A 15,580-nucleotide genomic window follows, 5' to 3' on the forward strand; every position below is an offset into this window, starting at 1 on the left:
GTCCACCATAGTCGCCAATTTTCTTAACGACGGAGATCCCAGGCAACGGAAGTTTTGGAACGAAAACCAAGGAGCATAGATACCACTACAATCTACTGTAAAGTTGTTTGTCCATCAACAGGCTAGTCCTTTCTATGCGCAACGACAAAATCTTGTTTTACGCGATTTTTATCATTATCTCTATGGCCAGTTTCGTACTTCCCCCCGAAGGGGGGTTGTTATGAAATCCTGCTTTCACGTATCTGGTAAATTCTTACGTTCTGTTTTCCATATAATGAAAAAGCATTTTCGTCAACATAATCTCATCCTTATCGTATACATTGTACCGCGGATTTTTGAAAAGCATATTGGCTTCATCCTATTAAGTTTGAATTATTAAAACCGTTTACAAGTCTCTTAGAACATGTACGCGTACAGCAAGACGGGGGAAAACCACTAAGAAAATTTTGTACACCCGATTTCAGATATCAAATGACTTCACTTGAACTATCATAGGCTTCATATGACTTCAAGATATTTTTCAAGTACTTCATTTGACTTCAAGAGATTACCAACGGACTTCATCAACTTCAAAAGATTTCAAAGGGACTTCGTATGACTTCAAGAGACTTCCGAGAGACTTAAAGAGATTTCCAAGGGACTTCGCATGACTTTAAGCGATTTCCAAGGGACTTCGCATGAATTCCGAGATTTTAACCAAATTCTGAGATTTATGGACTTCAATCATGATTTCAAAAATTTTGTACACCTGATTTCACACGTGGTTTCCCCCTCGCAGCAAGAGAATCACTAAGACATTTTTCATCTCCGAATTACGTATGTTACGGATAGGTTCGGTTTTGACAGTATCTGTCTGCCTATGTCTGTTATTACACCTCATGGGACCGCGTTCGCAGTTAGCAAATTGGAGCAAACATGTTCGTCATTAACGGACCGCTAGTAACTCACTTAAATTCGTAATATAACTACACCGCCTTAGCTATTGGCTTTTAAAATCAATATCTTCTGGTCTTTGTCTATCCCACGTGGACTCCATTTTGTACTTGTTAGCTTCTTAATCCTGGTTTATTCTACATAGATAGAGCTCGGCATTACCTATCCATTATCCACAAATTGGTAGATAACCGATTATTTATAAACAAAGTTGTGGATTATAATACAATTTAACATGTAAGTTCTGTGGATAATTTTCGAGTATGGATAAAGATAAAATAACGTGGATAATGGATAGATAATGCCGAGCTCTATTTGAACCCGGGCCATGTAACTTATGTGTTGCTTCTTTTGCAAACGAAACGCTGCCAGACATAGACAAACGAAGCTAGGGTCCTTAAAACTTATTTATAATTATACCACGGAAGACTCTATTCTTTTTTCGGCACACGCTCTGCGAATTCCGCTGATCACTAGAGTGCATGCTGTACACATACGGGTTTATAAGAGTTTCAAAAACTTTCAATCTTAACTTTTTTTTGGAGAGACTCACCTGGTACATGCTTATCCTCATTGAGGTAGAATTAACCAAGCTACTTTGCCACATTTTCCAAAGTAATCCAGTGATACGACCCAGAAAGTAAGATCAAGTTGAGCGTCACTAGAATTATATTCTTGACTGGGTCCTTTTTGGAGGAAATAAACTGTAAGGCTTTAATAAATTTTCGCTTGGAGAAGCGTGACCTAGCCTAGATTTCAATTACACGTAAAAGTGAAAGTAAAATTTATGATATAGTTGAATATTAAATTAGATTTTCTTTTTTACTTCTTTCCTTAACAATACAAATCATGAACCGTAACCGCAAGACGCAGATTTCGAAGTTGGTCGTATTGATTTTAGAATACATAGGCCTAAGATTTTTTTCTCTCCTAATTTTTCTAAACAATTTTAATTAATATTAAGACTGAACTTGCAGATATTAATAAAAATAACCGTCTTTGTAGACAAAGTCGGAGAAGTGTCAAAGATTAGTGTTGAAAGTTAATTGCCTGAAGTCCAGATATTAAAATTTTCACTTTTGAAGACATGATTACAAAACATCAATTATTTGAAAAAATTCTTATCTCAGTTTTTTCACCAAAATTACTATAGCAAAAATATTTTAATATGAAACATGTGGATCATTTTAAAAACAGTACGCGTTTGCATTTTATTTTCTCTCAAAAATTTACAATTGATTGAGTATTCGGCCCTATTAGGAGAGTCAAATGGACCGAAAATCGTTCATAGCTTCTGATATAAAAACCGTGTCAAATGAAATTTATCGCGAGATTTGATAAAATTTGCGGGCGATCGCGGCACGAGAGATGGACCATGCCACGAGAATTTTGTTAACAAAAAGGCAGCGCGTTACGCGATTTGTCGGAAGGGCTTAATTCAAATTATCCTTATAATCTGAAGTTAATTTGAATTTTGAAATCATTCGGAGGTATTTCCTGAATGTTTCACTATGCAGACTGGTCTTATAATTACAGAAGAAGAATCGCTGAAAAATTACTTGATTTTCCACTTCACCCTCCCTTTAAGGTACAATTTTTCTAGGCCTATTATTGAGAGCATACCTAATAATTGGGTAAATAACGTTGGAAAATATTTCGGGAAAATGAAATTTTGGAGAAAAACACTAGGAATTTTTCAAATAATTGATATTTTATAATCATGTTTTCAAAACTGAAAATATGAATATCTGTTACTTCAGGCAATTAACTTTCAACACATCTTTCACACTAGAAAGACGTTTTTTTATAGTGAAAGTTTCCAAACGCCTACAAATGGTGAATTTAGTTAAAACCCGCCTACAAAGAGTTAATTATGTCTCCGAACGCCTTCCAATGGTGAATTAAGTTACCACCCGCCTACCAAGGGTGAATTTATTTACCACCCGCCTACTAATGGTGAATTTATTTACCACTCGCCTACCAATGATGAATTTATTTACCACCCGCCTACCAATGATGAATTTATTTACCACCCGCCTACCAATGGTGAATATAGTTACCACCCACCTACTCATGGTGACTTAAGTTACCACCCACCTACTCATGGTGAATTAAGTTACCAAGAGCCTACAAATGGTGAATGAAGTTACCGAAAGCCTACTAAAGGTGAGTTATGTTACTAACCACCTATCATTGGTAAATTAAGCTACTAACCACGTACCAATGGTGAATTAAGTTACTAACCGCCTACCGATAGTGAATTGAGTTACGAACCGCCTACCAATGGTGAATTGAGTTACTACCCGCCTACCAATGGTGAAATTAGTTACTATCTGCCTTCCAATGGTGAATTGAGTTACCAACCGCCAACCAAGCGTGAATTGAATTACCAACCGACAACCAATCGTTAAATAAGTTACCACCCGCCTACCAATGGTGAATTAAGTTACCATCCGCCTACCAATGGAGAATTGAGTTACCACCCGCCTACCAATGGTGAGTTAAGTAACCTCCGCCTACCGTTGGTGAATTAATTTACCACTCGGCTACCAAATATTTGAAAAGGCTGATTGTTTCAACTAACCGGAACTTCGAAGTCTAGTCTACTACTTTGCCTTTTTACGTTTTGCCACTCCATACTATGACGCCAGTGAAGACGCCAAACACTCTACCAATCGACCCACGCTCGCTTAGGAAATATAGCGCGTTAAGTTAGAGTCTAGAGAAGAGAGAGGTAGAAGCATGTGGATCCCCCACCCACCCACCCTCCCCTCCCCTTCCCGACGCGCGAAAACCAGCTGAAACTACGAGGCTCGAGACAGGGTATATTTGACACTCATGAAACTAAAACTTGGCATTTCATTCACCGCTCTATCAGCTTTGTTTGGAATAAGTAAAGTTTAGACCTCAAATCATTTTAAATTAACTCTTACGCAGTTCCCAAGGTTGTTAAAACCCGTAAAAAAAAATGCAAAAAAATAATGCACCCAAGACTCCTGAAATTTTGTAAAACAATTTTATTTAATAAATTTGTAAGATTCTATCACATTTATAGAAACTTAAAAATATCACTTCAGCCTTATTAGCGCCATTACATTCTGTCCTTTTTTTTCCATTTCAAATAATTTGGAATGTAGTAATTAAAAGTAATTTGTAATCTTGGTAAAAGATTGTTAATAAATGTTTGGTCTTTAGGCATATCAATAACAAAACAATCATCTTCCAGTTTAGAATAAATTACATAATGACAACTTTGAAGTCCTAAAAGGGCCAAACTAAATTGCACTTGCCCATAATACATTTGTTTGGGTTTCAAAGAAAATGTTCCATCCTTCTTGATTACGTAAGGAGTTTTCTTGAGGACTGTTTCTAAGTTTCCTTTTTCACCAATTTCATTTCGACCAAATTATCGTTGACTAGACCGTCAGGGGAACACCCCAAGAATGGATAAGAAGGGTTGACTTCAAAACCATTCTTCGTTACTTTTAAATTAGACTTTGTTTAAAGCAACATGAGTTTTTTTCCGTTTATATTTCCAAACTGTGTGAATTAATTTGCCTTAAAGTTTGACTGAAGAGCTTTTCGAATTTTTTCAGTTGGATCTTTTGGAAAATATGTGTAATACTCGTAGCAATTTTGACACGAGAGAGAGCAACAGGTACTAAACAAAATGAAAAGAGTATTACCAATTTTTATACTCATGTTATGACCATGGCTTAAGAGTTTACATAACTAATTTGGTTAATATTAGGGTGATTAGGTTTTCAACACTTACCATTTTTGAAAATATTCTCTTCTGAAAATTGTGGTTCATCCATTGCAAGAAATTTCGAGTATTTTTTTTTTGAGGTTTCAATGCGAAGTGGGTCAGAGGACCGCGGCAAGGATGTGATTATTCAGGTTTCATTATGTGTGTAAGCAGGGGAAGGAAATGAGGTTTACTTGGGAGGTAACGGACTGGGTGTGGGGGTCAAGTCACCTCCGGCGGACACGGGGTAGTCGGCACCTATAGGGTAGGATCGCCGACATATGTCTTATTCCCTCAAACTTTGCCGCCCAGAAGCTTGGCTTACAGGAGTGCGCCACGCTCCCGGCTAAATTTCGAGTACTAATTTTCATTTGGCACTGAATTATCAGTTTAAACGTCACATACACTGCCGCTGATGCTACAAGTAGATAGAAAGTGTGCGAGCTGGCTCACTGGCGTCAGACAGTGCCAGATGGCACCTGCAAATATGGCGTCAAACATGGCGTCCACCGCATTTTTCTTCTTATGGCGCCAGTGAATCAAACATTCTTCACCCAATCCTGTTGTGACGTCAGTGAAACGCACATGACGTGTCTTCCTATGGCGTCAGTCAATCAATCATGGCGTCAATGTTAGGCTTAAGCGTCATATTCGGCAACGTGGTAAATAACCCTTGTCATACACGTGGTTTAAACGCCATGTCGACTATAAGAACGTGATTGGTCTAAAAAGTGCTCCATGTTTACATGGTCAGAAAGTCACGTGACATTAAAGTATAAAAGACGAGGACGGTTTAAAGATAAGACATTCTACATCCTTCCTTGAAGTACCGATCCAGATCCGAAAATGTAAGTATAATTTCTCATCAAATTTTAGTGTTATAATCTCGGCCCGCATCCCATTTAATGTGATTACCATATTTAATGTGAATATTTAGGGATAACTCCAACGTGTTCGAGATTTCCTCAACTAAATCAGTCAGTGTTACACCGGACTGTAGGATTAGACTAGGAATGACCGATGGCTCAACTGGGATCGTATTAAGCGAGGAGGAATATATGCAACTTTACGGAATGAAGGACTCCATAAACGGATTTTTCGAGAAGAACGACGCTCAACCCACCACGTGCTTTTTCGAGGGATCGATGGACAAGCGAATTCAACTTGTAACTTATCAGGATAGGAAGATGTTAAATATCCGCCAAGTGATCCAGGGACAAGGAGCGAACTACGGAATCCAATACCCAACTAGGAATGGATTTGCCATAGGGTTCACGGGTAGTTGAGCGGTTTTCAAAAGAGCGTTTTGGAATAAAGCGGTTCCCAAAACAGCGCTTTGCAAAACCGCGTACAAGCAAAACCGCGGTTGCTGTTTCAGCGTTTCTCAATACAGCGCTATTTCCCAAAACAGCGGTTGCTGTTTCCGCCCAAACTGTGATTGATAGGGAGGGAAATCTCTATTATATTAAGTATATAGGACAAAGAACAATATTATGCAAAAAGGAGTAGTGTTATATCGGAAGTAAATATAAAATATAATTTTTTGGAAAAGGAATATTATTTTGGGAAGTTAATGAAGATAAACAACAATATTTTGGAAAAGGCGTACTTTCGTACGCTCAAGATTTAAACGCTGTAATCAAAATGCGCTAAAACGATAAATGGCTATAATGGCAAACGCGTTTATGAAAAAGCCGTTTTGGACAATGCTGTTTTGATAACACGCCCAATCGATAACATACCTTGCCATAGGACCCTTCCTATGGGGGAAGTTATTGGAAAAACACATTCAGGTGACGACATTCATTACCGAAGCGAAACGTGTGGAGAGTGTGATTAAGGACATAGTAATACAGCAACTAACTGAGGGAATAAATAATTCGTGCAACGGCTGCATTATCGACCATCCTTCACAATTACAGCATGATTGTATAATGATGGAATGGAGCGAACGTGTAGATGAACATTGTTCTAATGCCGTGTCTAATTTAAATATCGAGATGATAGTTAATATTTTTAATAATTCCACTTTCTTAAGTTTTCAATTCTGCAAGCAAATGGTTTCTCTAAGTGTATGTAACTCTAAAAAATTCTTGTAATACATTGAATTTAAATAATAAATATTCAAATTTAATACTTTTTTCATTTACCTAAATATAAGCCTACTTCAAATTTTAGGAGTTATTCAAATTTAATATTATATAACTAAATTTATAGGCATATTCCAAATTTTAGGAGTTATTCCAACTTAATATCTGAATTTAATACTTCTAAATATAAACTTTAGATATTATTTTAACTTAAACCAATTCCCCTTTATTGATAGGCCTATTTCATGGATATGAAATGTAAATAACGAGGTCGATGAACGCGAATAGAGAAACTCGGATGGTAAATAAACGGCCTATGTCAATAATTAGAAATCATGATAAGCGCTTGTATGAAAGCGGTTAGTGTCAACATGGGATGATAGTTGGGGTTGCAATGTTTTTTATGCTAGGAAACTTGTAAATAAACAAATTAGATTGAAACTTGACGTGAATTTCGAAACATGGCACGGTTTTCGAAACATGGTCTGGCTCTCATCGTGACGTCAATGGGAAAACCCATATGATAGTTCAGGCAGAGACTAAATGGACGACGCCGCAATGTTTGTTTATGCCAGGAAACTTGTAAATAAAACAAACTAGATTGAAACTTGGCGTGAATTTCGAAACATGGCGCGGTTTTCGACTTGACGCCAACGGAAAAACCCATATGATAGTTAGGGCAAAGATTAAATGGACGACGCCAAGAGGCAAGAGTATAAAAGCCCGGCACGTGTCCAAACTCAGTCACTTTTGATCCTGACTTCAGACGAGTTCCAGCCCGCTCCTTAGTTGCTTTATAGTACTTTTCAATACTTGGTAACATTTGCCGTTGGAAGTTATTTTGCAGAGGGTAAGAAAAAAGTTTACGGGCTAGTACCGAAATTACTTGTGATTTTTACAAGTACTTGCGTATTTTTTTTTACAAGTACTTGCGTATTTTTACAAGTACTTGCGATTGTTCTGAGATTGTCCTTATCTCATTCATTCTTTGAGAATGTTTAAGTGTAATATTTGTGAACGTTCCTACCAAGGGAACAGGGAGATTTTGAGACATAAAAGGTAGAAACACGGGGATGTTAAATACCCATGCTCGCAATGACCGGCCGTTTATACCAGACTTGCGAATTTAACGCTACACGTGGCTACCCGACACTCTACCCCTAAGGTTCCACTCCCCCTCATGACCAATGCAGGTCCATCAACTTCTACCGTTGTCCCATTCACGGGGCCATCAACCTCTACCTTTGTTCCTCCTGTTATCCCATTCTCGGGTCCCTCAACCTCCACCTTTATCCCTCCTGGGACGCAGAGGCCGAAACGGTCCACTTCCGACCCATCCACTCCTGAGACGAAGCGGCCGAAACGGTCCACGTCCTACCCTATTCCTTCCCTAGATGAACTGTCCGACGATGAGAATCGTGCCCTGAACGCGTTCATGAACCGAGAAGGTGTCATCAATGGATCTCTACTGGGAACTCCTCCACCCGCCGTTTGCGAAAATCTTGATGAGCTGTCCGACGATGGAAATCGTGCCCTGAACGAGTTCATGGACCAGGAGGATGACTTCCCAGCCCTTTCCAGCCAGGAGAACCGCGTCATCCATCGCTTTATGGATCAGCAGGAGGGTGGTGGTGGTCAAGAGCAGGAGGAGGAACCCATCGTTGCGTCACCGGAAGTTCCTCTTTACGACGAGCTAGAGGAACTGGAAGTACTCGGTAGGGCTATTTTTTGTGCACGTTTCACACCCGTAGCGACTGAGACAGACGTAGAGCTGTACGTGGGTAGACATAGGGTAGCGATTGAAAATTACTTGCGCAATAAACTGGCTAGGGATAGAGGGATTAAGTGGTATTTAACTGTCAGGGCTCGCTACACCCGTCAGTTAGCGGACACTGACGAGGAAGTAGAAAATTTAATTTATCGTCGAACCCAAAACCTTACTATTTTGAACTCCGACGTTATCCCCGGACAGATAGACTTTAGTATTAGGACTCTGAAACGTTTAATAGAGGAGTACGAAGCGCAAGGTAGCGGGTGGGTTTTAGATAAAATTCTCTTCCTGTAGATTAATATCATAGCGTACCTCCCGCTTCACGGGGGTACGTACTTTGAAACCCCTAAAAATCTTCTAGCTAAAAAAGCCCTATTAAATGTGCAAAATACGGACAATAAGTGTTTCTTATGGTCAACTTTGGCACATTTACACCCTGTAAACGTTAACCCGAATCGTGTAACAAAGTACCTAGAGTATAGTAACGAATTGGACATGACCGGTATTACGTTCCCCGTGGAAGTAAATACCGGTAAATTGGAGAATTTCGATTAATGTATTCGGATACGAGAAAGAGGTCTTCCCCCTTTACGTGAGTTCCAACAGAGTTGAGGAACCACGCCAAGTAGATTTATTGCTATTAACCGAGGGTGAGAAGAAGCATTTCTGCCTAATCCGAAGCATGAGTCGACTTCTAGCTAAGTCATTCTCCACACACAATCGCATGGACCATTATTGTCGTTATTGCCTGCATCGATTCTCCGGTGTAAACTCGAAGAAGAACTACAGGGAACACATCAAGGAGTGCAGTATACACGGTCCCCAGAAGATCGAGATGCCGGTAAAGGAACCTATTCTGGAATTCAAAAACGTCGCATGGCAACAGAAGGTAAACTAAAACTTTTGTTATTTATCAGGGTATTTTGAATAACGCGCCAAAATAGTTTACTGAGGCTAACGTTAGACGGCGTCTATAGCAAGATAAATAAAGCAGACGATAAGATGAATGGGAGAGAGAGAATGTTTTGTTTACATTTTATCTAATATAGTTTTATTTCTATTTCTCACAGGTTAAATACGTCATCTATGCCGATTTCGAGTCCATTCTCCGTAAAGCTCACCGATGCGATCCCGATGCCGACCTCTCTTCAACCACGAAAACTTCGCAGCATATCTCCTGCGGGTTTAGTTATGTCATTGTTAGTCAAGAGGGTACAGTCTCTAAACCAGTTACTTATCGAGGGATAGATGCCAGGGAAAAGTTTTTAGAAAACCTTTTGCGCGAAGACGCAATTATTCAGCGTAAGATTAAAGATAACGCCCCCATGAATCTATCACACTTCGAAAAGGCGCAATTCGCCTCGGCCCAATCCTGTTACTTATGTAACAAGCCTTTCACTGTAAATGACTGTAAAGTTCGTGACCACGACCACACTAACGGAACCTACAGGGGGGCTGCTCATAATTCGTTCCGGTCTTCATGCATAACTTATCTCGTTACGATGCCCATCTTATTATGGACAAAATTGGATTGGTCAAAGATCACAAGATTACGTGTATCCCCACGAATTCCGAAACGTACATTTCGTTTTCTCTGGGTAATTTACGATTCTTAGACTCAATTAGGTTCATGCCGGCATCGCTAAAGACAATCGTATCGAATTTGGCTCGTTGAGGAGCCGATAAGTTCAAGTGTTTATCCTCTGCCTTCAGCGCTGACGAAGTACCGCATCTGCTGAGGAAACATGTTTACCCCTATGACTACTTCGACTGCGAGACGAAATTCGACGAGACCGAGTTGCCATCCAAGGATGCCTTCTTCAATTCCTTAACTGACGAAGAGGTTAGTGAGGAAGATTATTCTCAAGGTCAAAAGGTTTGGTAAAAATTCCAACTCACTAACCTCGGTGAGTACCATGATTTATACGTTAAGACCGACGTTCTGCTCCTAGCGGATGTTTTTGAAAGTTTCAGGGCTATGTGTCTAGAATATTACAAGTTAGATTGCGCGCATGCATATACAGGTCCTGGTTTCGCTTGGCAAAGCGCACTTCACACGACCCAAGTGAAATTGGAACTACTTCAGGATCCTGATATGCATCTCTTTATTGAGAAGGGTATAAGAGGGGGTGTTTCTTTAATTACGCATAGACTATCCATAGCCAATAATAAGGATCTCCCCGAAACATTCAACCCGGCAGAACGTAGCTCTTACATTACCTACCTAGACTGTAATAACCTTTACGGCACCGTAATGTGTCATCACCTGCCGATGAGAGGATTTCGATGGATTCAACCATGTCAAGATTTCACTCGTGAAATTATCTTGAATCACCCAGACGATGATCCCCAGGGTTTTATCCTGGAGGTTGATCTTGAGTACCCGGAAAGTTTGCACGAAGAACATAACTGTCTACCCTTAGCACCCGAACGTAGAGTTATTAACGCGGATGAGCTTTCGCCGAATTCGATTGAACAGTTGAACAAACTGAAAATTAACGTACGGGATAGCCTTCCAAAGTTAGTTACCTCGCTCTACAATAGGGAGAAATATGTTCTCCACTACCGGAACCTCAAGTTTTACATCGCTAACCCTAGTAGCACGGGGTTGCCGATTTGGTGGAGGGTCATTGCCGGGTGTGCTGGGAGACTGATGGTGATGGCTACGTGCTGTAAGCCTTGACTTGTCCACCACGTAGATATTTTGCCATTACATGAACATGTCAAAACCGGCAGCTTATATTTTATGTATTTTCTGCAAAATTTGCCACTATGTTTTCATACAGAAACCCAGCACCAATAATATTTTTAGTCGTTTTTTTAACTTCAACATAATAGTTATAGCTGTTTTGATAAATTTAATTTCGAAGTAAGTTGATATTAAATCTAAGGTACATAATCAATTATATTTAAGTATATCTCTAAATTCAATGCTGGTATTTCATCGTACAACTGAAGGGTATGGTGCTGGCAATTCTTTTACCCAAAGCGTACGATTGATATAGAGTAGTGTCGGTAGAGGGGGGAGTAGACTGTGTATCCCTCCCTCTAGGCGCGCTTTTGTAAGAGGGGATACTGTACGCGCCGCATGGTAGGGGGGGATGACACTTAGCTAAGAGATAGAAGGGTATGACGTTTGCATACGTAGAACTGACATTACTCTATAGGCGCATATGTCTCGCGTCACCGCGTGAAATTGTTGACTTATAATTTTGAAATATCATTTTTTGAGTATATATAGTGGTAAAGTGATCCGTGATAAAATTGAAACAGAACAATTTAGAATATTGAAATTCTTTCTAAATCATGATTTACGAATTTGCCAAATTTAATTTAATTTTGGTGTCATCATATTTAGAATTTGTTTACTCGGTCCAAAAATTGTTTCAGACTAGGAGTAATAATATTTGCACGAGGTTAGGCTACATATGGAGTATGAAATGGGCTGTGAAAATGGTATGAATCCTCCTAGTCTGTAAAATCGTACATCAGCATTGTCCATGGAGTAGTTTTTTATTGGAGTGAAACGAAAGTTACTTTAAAATTGCTGAATTTTTCTATGTCTCCTATAATATTTCTCCATGGTAGCAGATTTCTTGCAATAGAAACGGCGTTACAACCTCGTGGAGGAAAGTTTTTCGGTCGGTTTATTTTCTGGTAATCCGCGGTTTTTAGTTGTTACGGCTTTTTCGGCGCAAAAAGAAGGGAACAAAGAAATTCTCCATTCTCCAATCTAGACGCTTTTTAACTAGTTAATCTTTTAAGGGCTGTTTTGGAACGTTGGAGTTAAAAGGTGAATATACTTACGAATTTTTAAATTGTTAATTATAAATTACCAAATAATTCAATTAATTTTCTGATTTATTACTTGGTAGGATTTAGCGAGCATCTAGTCTTCCTAATGAATTACGCCGAGGCTTAGCTGGTTGAAGTTGTCTTGTGAATCACAATTTGTGACTGAATGTTCGAAATTTATTACAACGTTTAAAATAAAGGTAAGCCATTAATAGTTTAATTTTAAAAAGCCAAACCTCTTTGGTTTCTCATTTAGATAGTTGAAATCTCCGTTAGTCTGTTTGTTTTAAGTAGTAATTTTTGAAAATTTTAGTTAAATTTTTTGAAAATCTTAGTTAAATTTTTGAAAATCTTAGTTAAATTTTTGAAAATCTTAGTTAAATTTTTGAAAATCTTAGTTAAATTTTTGAAAATCTTAGTTAAATGCTTGAAAATCTTAGTTAAATGCTTGAAAATCTTGGTTAAATGCTTGAAAATCTTAGTTAAATGCTTGAAAATCTTAGTTAAATGCTTGAAAATCTTAGCTAAATTTTTTAATTCTTAGCTAATTTTTTGAATTCTTAGCTAATTTTTTGAATTCTTAGCTAATTTTTTGAATTCTTAGCTAATTTTTTGAATTCTTAGCTAATTTTTTGAATTCTTAGCTAATTTTTTGAATTCTTAGCTAATTTTTTTGAATTCTTAGCTAATGTTTTGAATTCTTAGCTAATGTTTTGAATTCTTAGCTAATGTTTTGAATTCTTAGCTAATGTAATAGCACACGAAATAGTACTCAAGTTTAACTGGGTTGGTTCGCAACAGAAGTTTTCATTCGCCGAATTAAAGCTTAAGAACGTCATAGTAGGTAATGATCTACCAAAAGTAGCGCGTAAAGTGGAAAAATTAATTTAACGGCTACAAATACTTATACTTCTAGGTGCAATACAAACGAATTTTAAAGGCATTAAAGAATTTGTAGTTGAAGGCACTGTTCAGAAATTCTTAAGAGGTGCTTCAGATCGAAATGGAGGGCGGAGAAGACGTGCAATGAAAGCTGGAATGTCAAAAGAAATTAGCGAAGACGAACACTATAATGTAGATGATGACTAAAAATGATATTTAAATGTGCAATAATAATTGAGGAAAATAAACTTGGATAAAAATAACAAAAGGAATTGTATGGCTTGAAATCTAATTGAAATTAGGGTGATTAGGTCAATAAATAATTGCAGGAAAAAGTAGTGTACAATAGTAGGGTAAAAGGGTTGATGGGTGGCGATACAGTGGTGGGTAATTGTAAGCATACAAGATGAAATAGTGGTGGAAACGTTAAGGTCTACCAGTAGTTTGAGTGTAGGCCAACTAGGTTAATGAGTAAGGATTTCATGATGGTTTACTGTAGGCCTACCAAGCTTCTAAATGATGGACGCGTGTAGGCCTGCCAGGTTCTTAAATGATGGACACAAGCAGGCTTGACAGGTTGATAACCGATGGACACCTGTAGGCCCGCCAGGTTGACAAATGATGGTCATCTGTAGGCCTGCCAGGTTGACAAATGATGGTCATCTGTAGGCCTGCCATGTTGATAAACCTGGATACCTGTAGGATTACTGGATGGTGGAGTGGCGAATAAGTGATGGGTTAGCGAAGGTTTAGCGAATAGATGAATGGTGGCTAGGTGTTGGCGTAAAAGCTTAAAATATATGGCATAATGGTGGCTGTGGTTATGGGCATGTGCTGGATAAATAATTAAAACCCGGCACCAAACCAACTGCTGGCCAGGTAGGACACGGCCAGTTATGACCCAGCGCTGCACCAACACTGACGGCCTGAAGCGCGCCATCACGTGGTGGGCCAGCACTTTTGTGCTGCTAGGGAAGGGGATGAAATTGGGGAAAATCCATCGAATACTCACATTCGAGCAGGGTGCGTGGTTAAAACCATTTATCGAGTTCAACACGGAGAAAAGGAAGCAGGCAGTGAACGACTTTGAGAAAGATTTTTTCAAGTTGGCCAACAATAGGTACGCATCTACGCTACGCTAAGTTATTATTTCACACGTAAATTAATCAAAGTTTTTATCTATTAACAGTGTTTTCGGGAAGACGATGGAAAACCTCCGCAACAGGATCAACTTTGATCTTGTCCAGACCCGGGAGATGGCAATCAAGAAGGCCAGTTCGCCGACATTCCAGAGGTTCACCATCTTTAGGAACGAGCTGGTTGGGATCCATCGTCTGAAGAAATCCCTCAAGTTGGACCGACCCATTTACACCGGTTTCGCCATCCTTGACCTCTCAAAGTTGGTCATGTACGACTTCCATTACAACACTATGAAGGCAAAATATGGCGACGACCTCAAACTTCTTTTTACCGACACAGGTATGATTTTTTTTAAAACGTTTACTAGATTTAAATCCTTTTTTCTACTTCCAATTTTAAAAAGCTAATTAAATGTTTTTACGTATAATTGCAGACAGCCTGACCTATCAGATTTTCACCGACGATTTGCCCCGCGACTTTGCCCAGATGAAGGAGATGTTCGACTTTTCCGCCTACCCCAAGGAACATCCTCTCTTCAGCGAAGAGAACAAGAAGGCCCTCGGAAAGTTCAAGGACGAACTCAACAGCGTCCAGATTCAAGAGTTCTGCGGCTTGCGGCCGAAAATGTACAGCATCTTGTCGGCAAAAGGTGAAAAGAAGACGGCGAAGGGAATCTAACGTCGCGTCGTCAAAAAGAAGATACGTCACGCCCAATACAAGGAATGCCTGCTTCAACGTAAACTCACCACAGAGAGATGAAGAGGATAGTCAGTGTTAAACACGAACTATTTTCCATCACCCAGAAAAAACTCGCTCTTAACCCTTGCGATGATAAGAGATTCTTCATCAATGGAGTGTCAACATACGCGCATGGTCATTTTAAAATTAAGGAATAAAATTTCAAATGTATAATTACTTTCTGTAACCCTATCCCCTCCCATACCCTCCTGGGGGCGAAGTGGCCGAACCGGTACACGCCCCCCTCCCATACCCTTTTGGTGCGAAGTGGCCGAATCGGTCCACGTGGGCCCAACCCTTTTCCTTAAAAATTTCATAGTTTAATGTGTAATTTATAAGTTTCAATAATTTAATGTATATATTTTAGGATTCCAAAGTATAATTGTATAGTTTTAAGTTGTTTTTCTCGAATGAGTTTTACCCCGAGACACTACGGTTTCTCATTCAAAATAAAAAAATTTTAAATACAAATTTCTTCCCTCT

The 15,580-nt window shown here is 39.0% G+C and overlaps 1 protein-coding gene and 1 long non-coding RNA gene across 2 annotated transcripts; one reads left to right on the forward strand and one right to left on the reverse strand.

The window, feature by feature from the left end:
* Positions 1 to 11,381: 11,381 nt before the first annotated feature.
* Positions 11,382 to 11,534, reverse strand: LOC149681262 (uncharacterized). Its single transcript, XR_016365546.1, has 2 exons — positions 11,493 to 11,534; positions 11,382 to 11,428 (listed from the first exon to the last, which is right to left on the reverse strand). It is a non-coding gene; the product is annotated as an uncharacterized LOC149681262 (long non-coding RNA).
* A 1,550-nt stretch (positions 11,535 to 13,084) lies between these two features.
* On the forward strand, positions 13,085 to 15,037 carry LOC149681263 (uncharacterized). Its single transcript, XM_089834502.1, has 4 exons — positions 13,085 to 13,181; positions 13,254 to 14,339; positions 14,409 to 14,698; positions 14,793 to 15,037. The coding sequence occupies exons 2-4, from the start codon at positions 14,116 to 14,118 to the stop codon at positions 15,035 to 15,037; spliced, it is 759 nt and encodes a 252-aa protein (XP_089690628.1). The 5' UTR covers positions 13,085 to 13,181; positions 13,254 to 14,115.
* Positions 15,038 to 15,580: the final 543 nt, after the last annotated feature.

The sequence above is a fragment of the Phalangium opilio genome, unplaced genomic scaffold (genome assembly GCF_054372755.1).
Source record: "Phalangium opilio isolate 3A_F unplaced genomic scaffold, DU_Popi_V2 ptg000039l_1, whole genome shotgun sequence".
Lineage (NCBI taxonomy): Eukaryota > Metazoa > Arthropoda > Arachnida > Opiliones > Phalangiidae > Phalangium > Phalangium opilio.